Source organism: Ctenocephalides felis, unplaced genomic scaffold (genome assembly GCF_003426905.1).
Source record: "Ctenocephalides felis isolate EL2017-DRISC unplaced genomic scaffold, ASM342690v1 CF-g0.4_SCAFFOLD_01170, whole genome shotgun sequence".
NCBI classification, from domain to species: Eukaryota; Metazoa; Arthropoda; class Insecta; order Siphonaptera; family Pulicidae; genus Ctenocephalides; species Ctenocephalides felis.
Genome location: NW_020537324.1, coordinates 46008073 through 46018261, shown reverse-complemented (window position 1 = coordinate 46018261; position 10189 = coordinate 46008073). Strand labels below are relative to the sequence as shown.

Genomic DNA, 10189 nt, shown 5'->3' with positions numbered 1-10189 from the left:
AACATATCGGTAGTAAAAAATTTTTTTATTGTAGAAATTTAATATTGTGGATTCTATGTGTTGGAGGGCTATTTCAGCTAAAGATGGGGAGGCTGGAGATCCCATTGGTGTACCAAATGTTTGGAAATAGAATTTACTATTGAATTCAAAATATGTGTTGGAAATTAAAAATTTTATTGTTTCTCTAAACCAGTGTATGGAAATTGTGGTGTGGAAGGATATATCATGCCATTTTTTAGTTATGGCTTCAAGGATAAGGTCTAATGGAACGTTTGTGAACAATCATACCACGTCTAAACTAATTAATACGTTATCATTTGGAACTGTAATTTGTTTAAGTTTTTCAACAAACTCGAAAGAAATGGGGATTGTTTGGTGACAGTAATTATGGAATTATTTATATATCTTGATAATTTATAAAGTGTTGAGTTAGTGTCTGATACAATGGGGCGGAAAGGTAAGTCAGGTATATGTATTTCGTAAAGACAGTATAGTCTTGAGTGGTAAAGATGTAAGTTTTTTAAATTGGAAGCTATGTCTTTGGGTAACTGTTTATTAGTAACAATTTTGTCGATAAACTTGTGGCAACTACATTATCGATTATTAACGATTAGTTTTTGGTAGAGATCGACCGGGCTCTTTTCGTATAATAAAGTGTTAAAAAATTTTTTTTGACGATTTTATTATTATTTTTTTGTCTATAGATCTTATCTTATAGATCATACTAAAATATTACGCCCTACGACAACTCGTTTAACTTTAAAAATTCGTCAAAGTTTGCAAAAATTGGTATCGTTTTTTTGGCATTTGTCAAAATTAGACCTTTCATCGACGTTTTTTCAAAAACGCCTGAACTAATTTCAGAAATTTAAAAGCCATTTGATGTATTTCAATGAGGACCGGTTACTAGTACTTACCTCACGGGAATGTTGTTTAAACTTGTGGATTGTGAAAATGATCTTGTATTATAATTTTATGTATTTTTTTAAGTTAGTTGCAAATTTTTTTTATCATTTCAACAAATGTCATAACAAAGTTCAAAAATCAATTTCGCAATTAATATAATGAAACTGCGCCGTTTGTTAATATATTAATTATAGTTAATATTAATAAAGTAATAGTAATGGCAAAAAAAAACAAAAATATTTTTTTTATATGTCTATACATTTCAGAGATTTCTGAACATTTTGGCATACCTTTCATTTGGCATACTATACTTTCAAAGTACGGATTTGCTATAACACGGTTTGAGAATTAAGCAAACCCCTAAAAAAATAGAAATATAGTAAAACCTGTAAAAATCGAAATTTATCTGATAATTTGATGTGCATAGCTCTAATGATAATTTTAGACCACCATATAGCTTTTTTTACTCTTTTTATTCGATCTCCGAAACCGCCTTCCCTAAAATTTTATCAGTTCTTCATTTCGTAATTGAAAATAAAATGTTTTTTAATTCATTCAAATCGGACGTTCCGTTGTTACATAAACTGAATTATCATTTTTGGCACTTTTTGCCGCGTATCTTCAAAACGGATAGACCTGCTTCGGCGAAAAACTAATCAACACGTCTCCCCCGTCAATACAAATCGAATGTTTTTTAAATTATTCAAATCGGTTGATCCATGTACGCGAAATCGCTAACAAAAATTTGTATCAGAACACACACACACACGCACACATAACAACAACATTCATTTTTTCCAAGGTATGCCAATATGTTCAGAAATATTTTAAACGTAAAGATATGTAAAAATTTCATTTTGAATTTTTTGCAATTACTATATATAGCAAACCATACGGGATGTTAATAAAAATGAATGATAATGGATTTAATCAATACATTAATTTTTGAGCAATTTATAAGTATAATGAATTGCTGTAGATAGAGAAACAATTACAATTGCGCGTACAATTTTGCACTTTTCTCTTAATTACAAAGAAGCAGCTTGGCAGATCGTCGCGCAAACCCAATAAACGCTAGTTCTTATTCAGTTACATTCAATGGCTTTTAAATTTTCAAAATCGCTTTAGCCGTTTTTGAGAAAACGTCGATAAAAGGGCAAAAATCGGTCTCTCACACACACATACTCAAACTATTAAGAATGACTTGAAACATCGAGAAAACACAAAATTAACAAGTCAAGTTCATACCCTCACAAGTTTTTAAAAGGCACTGCAATGATATGGTCATCAAAATAATATTAAATGAAATTAAAACTAGAGGGGTGCATGGAATCGTGCCATAAAGCAAATTGCTGAAACTTCCCGTACCGTAATAAAAAATCTTGGTACGGAATCCAAAAAAATTTACACAAAATGTGTACACATTATTAAAAACGTTATAAAATATCTGATAATTTGATGTGCATATGTCCAATAAACATTTTTGACCGCCAATAACATTTTTTTAACTTATTTTTATTGAGAGTCTATAACCGCTGGACCTGCCTTCCCAAAAAATTAATCAGTTCTACATATTATTAAAATCGGACGCTCCGTTTCTAAAAAACTGAGTTGCCGTTTTTGGCACTTGTTGCCCCATATCTACGGAACGGCTAGACCTGCCTTCGCAAAAAACTAATCAGCACGTCTCCTTATCAATACGAATCGAATGTTTTTTGAACTATTCAAATCGGTTGATCGATGTTCCCGAAATCGTCGACGAAAATTTGTATCCGCACACACACACAAACATACATCCATTTTTTCTATGGTATGCCAAAATGTTAAACCTTTAAAACGTAAAGATATATAAAAAAATATATTTTAGATTTTATTGCGATTACTACAACTTACCCTACGGGGATTATAATAATGTCCAAAATTATGTAATTCAATGGACAGAATTAGTACTAAATTATTTTATTTTCAGGGCGTAGCAGTGTTGTATTACAACCAAAAAGCACACAAGAAGTATCTGCCCTGTTGAAGTATTGCAACGAGCAACGTCTTGCAGTTTGTCCACAAGGAGGTAACACTGGACTAGTTGGAGGCTCAACTCCAGTGTTTGATGAGGTCGTCATTAGCACTTCGCTAATGAACAAAATAATTAGCATTGATTCAGCAGCAGGTAAACGCATATTAGGTTTAACACATTTCAAAAATCAAGTTTGTGATAGAAATTTTGACCGTAATATAATGATTTTTAATCACTTCAAGATTATTTTATATAAGAAATAATTCAGAAACTAGTTGTGTATGGCATCGTGCCCTAAGGCAAATTGCTGGAACTTCCTGTACCGTAACGAAATGTTCGAGGAATATTTAATGTTTTGAGATAGATTTATAAGAATTATATAAACTGAATTACGAAGTTAAAATTATTTATTTAAAGTATATAAGTGAGCTTTAGAACTTTAGCCAGAATTAAAATTAAAATCTGAATTGTTTTCGATATACAAAAAAATTTCAAAAAAAATGTTGATTTTTTTTCCAAAAGCAATTATTCTGACAAAACAAGCAGAAAGTTTTTTTAATCATTCAAATCGTATGCTAAGTTCTCTCAAAAACTACCATTTTTTGCACGATTAGCTCGGAATCTCCAAAACGGCTGGACCTGCCTTTGCCATAAACCAATCATCTCTTCTCCCAATCATTACAAATTGAATGTTTTTAGTTCATTCAAATCGGATACTCCGTTCTCTCAAAACCTCGATTTCTATTTTCTGCACTCTTTGCTGCGTATCTACGTAACGCTGGACCTGCCATTGTCAAAAACTAATCAGCACATCTACCTATCTATAGGAATCGAATGTTTTTTGAACCATTGAAATCGGTTGATCCGTACGCCCAAAAACGCGAACGAAAAAATGCGGACATACAAAACACACACACACACACATCCATTTCTTCTGAGGTATGTCGAAATATGGGAAACCTTTAAAACATAAAGACATGCAAAAATGTTCATTTTTGATTAATTACGTTAATACTTGAATCAGTTAGCTGTAAAAAAACATCTCTAACGACTATAATTATAAACTATATTATTCATACAATGTGATATTCAACTGTCATATTTTCGATTGTATTAATTAACTTCCCGTAGGGCAAGTTATAGTAATCGCAAAAAAATCGAAAATGAAAATTTTTATAGATCTTTACGTTTCAGAGGTTTCTGAACATTTTGGCATACCTTAGAAAAAATGGATGTATGTGTGTGTGTGTGTGTGTGTGTATGTGTGTGTGTGTGTGTATGTATGTATGAATGTGTGTGTATGTATGTGCGGATACAAATTTTCGTCGACGATTTCGGGAACACGGATCAACCGATTTGAATAATTCAAAAAACATTCGATCCGTATTGATAAGGAGACGTGCTGATTAGTTTTTGGCAAAGGCAGGTCAAGCCTTTCCGAAGATACGGGGCAAAAAGTTCCGAAAACGGTAACTCAGTTTTTAAGAGAACGGAGCGTCCGATTTTAATAATTCAAAAAACATTTTATTTGTATTGACAAGATGAAGAATCGATACAACTTTCATGGAGGTAGGTCCAACGGTTTCGGAGATATAGAGGAAAAAGTAAAAAAATGAGCCATTTGGCGGTCAAAAATGATCATTAGACATATGCACATCAAATTATCAGACATTTTATAGAGATTTTAACAATAAGTATACATTTTGTTAACATTCCTATCGGTTCCGTACCAATGCTTATGCGTTAGACAGCGACGCGGCGCTTACGCGCTTTATATTTTGTCCCTATGCAGTTAAAGCAGTACGATTGCTTTGAAAAAAAAGTTCAGATCTTCCACAATATGTCAAAATAAAGAAAAAAAAAAAATTCTTTCAAAAAAAAAAAATTTTTTTTAAAAAAAAATTTTTTTAAAAAATTTTTTTTTTTTCAAAAAAAACAAATTTTTTGTCCAATTTATAGTTTCTCAAAAATCTTATTTTTTCAAAGTAATTTTTTTTCAAAAATGTTAATCGTTTTAAAAAAAAATAATAATTTTTGGTACGGGAAGTTCCAGCAATTTGCCTTAAGGCACGATGCCTAATTGCCTTAAGACAGAATTCCACTTACAGCTAGTTTAATTTAATTTATTTAACAAATTTCTGCATAAATCATATCCTAAAAACGTATATTTTATTTAAGTGTGAACGTCAATGGTAATCAGTACAAACACAACTTTTGTAATAAGAGCCTATCCTACGGTGTGTGTAATAAGAGCGACTCATTTAAAACTTTAAACAATTTTTATATTTAAACCACAATTGTTATTAGTCTGTAATAATTTAGAATATTCGTCTAGACTTAACTATGTTGTCGTACAAAGTTTCACCATTAGCGTCAATTTTTTTCAATAATTAATTAATTACGAAGAAACTGCCCTGCCAAACTTCACGAAAAACTAATCAGAAAAATTCTCCAAAAAGTCTCACAAAAGTAATCGACACGAGTCTATATCGAGTTTTGTCAAATTTTGAAAATCTGTTCAGTAATTTTAAGAAAACGTCGACAAAAAATCAAATTTTGACTCACATACGCATACACACACTTACTTTTTCCAATATAGATATCAAACGATTCCAATTAAGAAAACATAAGATTAGCGGATCGGATTTTCAGGCAAAAATATAAACTTCTACAAAAATTTAATTATCACAGTTTCAAACTATTCGTTAGATCTCAATTTTCGTTAGCGTTCATGTGATAATCGTCCAAGGTGTTTCTTCCTAATTAACATATTTTGTACTGTATAACCTATACAGTATAGGTATTAGTACGTGGATGGTATTTTACCTGTTTCTCAGATGACTCGAACGCCTTAGACCAGTCTTTCTCAAAGGGGTCGATATCGCCCCCCGGTGGTCGATTGTAATATCCAGGAGGGCGATAAGAGGCATCTTATATTTATCGGTATCTTGCAACAAAGACTTGCTCGTCTACTGCCAACATTCCAAAAATCTTCATAGTAATTTCAATGAAAGATTTCAGGATGTTTTAAATTTGGAAATATCACTGGGTTTTAGACCCATTTTCGAATGCAAGTATAGAAATATCAACCCAGTTAGAAGAAGAACTTATGGAATCAACAACAAATGAATGTCATCAGCAATTTTGGCTAAAAAAGTCAATTCATAGTTATATCCCGGTGTGTGATCGGTTGTTCAAATTTTTTTTGCTAGCATTCCCATCAATGGCGGATCCAGCTTCGGCGCCATAAGATAGGGCGGGGCTCAAAAATCCGCGGGTAAAAAGGTCCACCACCGATATCTCAAAAACAAATGAAGTTTTTGTAAATAAAAAGATTTCTTAACAATGTTTGAAAGTAGAGAAACAAAATGTACAACCAGCCATCACCTTGATTTTTATGACGTTTAAAAAATCATTTTTACAAGAGATAAATTAAATAAATATTTATTCCAACACTGCTGATGTATATTTTGGACAAAATATCAAATCAAGGTTATATACAGAGTTATCTCTGTAAAAAATGTATCCATAAAATTTATATTTTGCATTGGTTGAATAATGTAGCTATTATTTCGTTTTCCTTTAAAATTAAAAATAATACATTGGATTGTTTGTCCTCTCGCCGTCTGATTTTACCCCGCCCATGGGGGTAAAAAAAAGACCAAGTAACAAATTTTTGAAAAAGCACATTTCTACAGTGATTAGCTGGGAGTTGTACTAAACGTAGTCTGATAGTTTTTTGTTTAATGTGTCTTATTTGTTGTTATGCTTTTTGTTTAGTTTTCACAATTTAATTGCTCAAAGCTAAATTGGACCCTAGTGTTTTTTTTAAAAATAATCTGCGTCTTTGACGTGAGTCAAAATTTGATCTTTCCACGAAGTTTTCTCGTCTGAACCGATGTTAAAATTTAAAAACTATAAAATGAAACTGGATAAGCGCTTGCGTTGGTGGTTAGTTTTTTGAGACAATTGATTGATCCGTTTCTTTACTATTGGCAGAAAAGTGCAAAAATTATCGTCCATATTTTTGTCAAAAATTCTTAACCGTTTTTGCAAAAAAATGGTTTTTGGCGAAGATCGGTCATGTCGTTTCTTTTTCATGAGGGTGATGCTCATGACCCCCTTGACGCCCCCGTGGATCCGCCACTGATTCCCATCATATGTTCATGCAACATGCCTTAAGACAAAATGCTACTTACAACTAGTTATTCTTATTATCATTCAATATTTTGATTTTTTTAACTTCTCGTAGGGTAAGTTATAGTAATCGCAAAAAAATGAAAATGGAAATTTTTATATACATTTACGCTTAAAACATTTACGTTTTCTAAACATTTTGGCATAGATTAGAAATAAGATAGATACAAATTTTTGCCGACGATTTCGGGAACAAAGTTCAACCGATTTGATTTAGCTTGAGATTCCTATTGATAAGAAGACGCGTGCTGATTCACTTCCCGAAGGAGAAGTTTATGTTTTAATAAAAAAATCCGATTCGCTATTTTTATGTTTTCTCGACGTTTCAAGCCATTCTGAATCGAATGAGACTAAATTTGGAAAAAGTATGTGTGTGTGTGTGCATATGTGTGAACAGATTTTTTGCCGTAAACCAACGTTATCTCAAAAACGGCTGGACCGATTTCAAAAATTTAAAAGTCATTCGATGTATCTCGATGAGGACTAGGGTTTTTGAGTTTTGCAATCGGCCGGGCCGTTTCTTTGTAAATCGCAGAAACGTGAAAATTTTTTCGTCCACGTTTTAGCCCGCAATTCTGAATCAATTTTGAAAATTCAAAAACCGTTCGATAGATTGGTTGGGAATCGTGCCGATTAGTTTTCGGTAAAGATCGGCCGGGCCGTTTTCTTGCAATAAAGTTTAAAAAAAAAATCGTACTAAAGTATTAGATCATACTAAAATATCACCGCCCTACGACAACTCGTTTAGCTTTAAAAATTCGTCAAAGTTTGCAAAAATTGGTATCGTTTTTTTGGCATTTGTCAAAATTAGACCTTTTATCGACGTTTGCTCAAAAACGCCTGAACCGATCTCAGAAATTTAAAAGTCATTTGATGTATCTCAATAAGCACTATACTTTGACAGTTTTGTGAGACGATCTGCCGAGCCGTTTTTTTGTGATTTGAAAAATAGTGTTAAACTTTTCGTCGACATTTAAGCTCATACTACCGAACCGATTTTAAAAAATTAAAAACTGTTCGAAAGATATTAGTTGGGAGTGATACTGATTAGTTTAGGGTGAAAATCTACCGAGCCATTTTCTTGTTATTAACTGTTGAAAAAAAAATTTAAGCCCATTTTTAGGGAACTTTTTTTGGCGATATATATCATGGTCTTATAGCTTTATATATATATATCTTATAACTTTCTGAAATATTACGGCCTTACGACAAGTAGTTTAATTTTAAAAATTCGTCAAAGTTTGAGAAAATGAGTAGTTTTTTTGACGTTTGTAAAAATTAAAATTAGATGATTTACTTGGTATATAACAATAGATTACTTGGGCTTAATGAACATACTAAACCATTAACGTCCTACAAAATCTGATTCAATTATAAAAATTATTGATTTGTGAAAATTTGCTTTTAGAAAATACTCCGAATTAACGTGTTCGTTCGTTTTCAATTACGTGTAATAAAACCACTCGGAGTACTTCTAATCACTCATAAATTAATTTGTTTATTGTTGATTAAGTCGATTATTTACACATATCGGGAAGTTCATGTAACTTGCCTTAAGGCTAAATACCAATACCAACTACTTAGTTTTACGGGGCAAAAAACGTCAAAAATAATAATTTAGTTCTTGATAGAACGGAGCGCCCAATTTCAATAATTCAAAAAACAATTTACTGCTATTGTCAAAATACAAAACTGATTAAAAAAGTAGATTGAAAAAAAGTAAAAAAAATGCCATTTGGCGGTCAAAAATGTACATTAGCCATATGCACATCAAATTATCAGATACTTCATAGACATTTTAATAATAAGTATAAATGTTGTTCACATTTCTATGGGTTCCGTACCAGTGTTTATCCATTAGACTGCAACGCGGCGCTTCATTTCATCAACAAAAATAAAATATTTTTTGAATCTTTGAAATCGGATACTCCGTTATCTCAAAATCTTAATTACCATTTTTCGCATTTTTTGCCCCGTATCTTCGAAACTGCTGGACCTACCTTTGCCAAAAACTAATAAGCACGTCTCCCCGTCAATACGAATGGAATGCTTTTTGAATTATTCAAATCAGTTGATTTGTGTTCACAAAATTGATGTAAACACAAATATCAATCCATTTTTTCTAAGGTAGGCAATATGTTCAGAAACCTTTGAAACCTAAAGATAAATGAAAAATTTTATTTTTGATTTTTTTGCGATTACTGTAAACCATATGGCAAATTAACAAGAATTCCAATTTTCTATATAACCGGAAACTATAATTATTTAACAAATTTTTATTGAAAAATGGACAAGAAGAGTGTATATTTAATTTGAATCATTGTTATTTTTTCTTTGTAATCTGATATTTATTTTAATTTATTTGTTGAGAAATCTTGCTATCTTTGGGCTAAGTGCTTTGAAACAAATTCATATATACGGGGCCCCGCCACATTCAGTTCGTGATGAATATAGTATAGGGTTAACAGGACGCAAATTAATTAGTTTTTTCTTTGGGGTCGCGCAGGTGTATTGACTTGTCAATCAGGATGTGTACTAGAAACGCTTGATCAAACGCTCGAGCAGCACGGGCTCATGATGCCCCTCGACATGGGCAGCAAGGGATCCTGCAATATCGGCGGCAACGTTGCAACTAATGCGGGAGGATTGCGGTTACTACGATATGGAAGCCTTCATAGCACTGTACTTGGACTCGAAGTGGTAAGTGTTAAAAATAACATTTTTCATGAAATAATATTTATACAACTTAGGTGTATGGCATTGTGCTTTAGGGCAAATTGCTGAAACTTTTCGTACTAAAAATTAAATTTAAAAAAAAAATAATAATAAATGAAACAACTTAATATCATACAAATATTGAACGTATTTTTTTTATGCATTTTTTTGTGCAATGTGGAACAACAAAGTTGAAAAGTTCGTGGATGAAAATTACTTAGAAGAAGATGCAGCTGGTCGAGCATCAGAGTTGTTTGACGAGACATGTCCAACTCATTTTCACAATACATAGTATGAGTTGAAAAAAAAAAGCTCATTGGATAGTTTTTTTGAACTCAAAAACTAGTATAGGGTAGA

At 31.9% G+C, this 10189-nt stretch overlaps 1 protein-coding gene across 1 annotated transcript in view; it reads left to right on the top strand.

Annotated features, from left to right (window-relative positions):
* The first annotated feature begins 444 nt into the window (after positions 1-444).
* Positions 445-10189, top strand: part of LOC113367311 (D-2-hydroxyglutarate dehydrogenase, mitochondrial-like) — a 30604-nt gene continuing 20859 nt past the window's right edge. Inside the window, exons 1-3 of the mRNA XM_026608926.1 lie at positions 445-457; positions 2876-3073; positions 9624-9817. Coding sequence (XP_026464711.1) covers positions 445-457; positions 2876-3073; positions 9624-9817 — 405 coding nt within the window. The remainder of the gene's footprint in view (positions 458-2875; positions 3074-9623; positions 9818-10189) is intronic.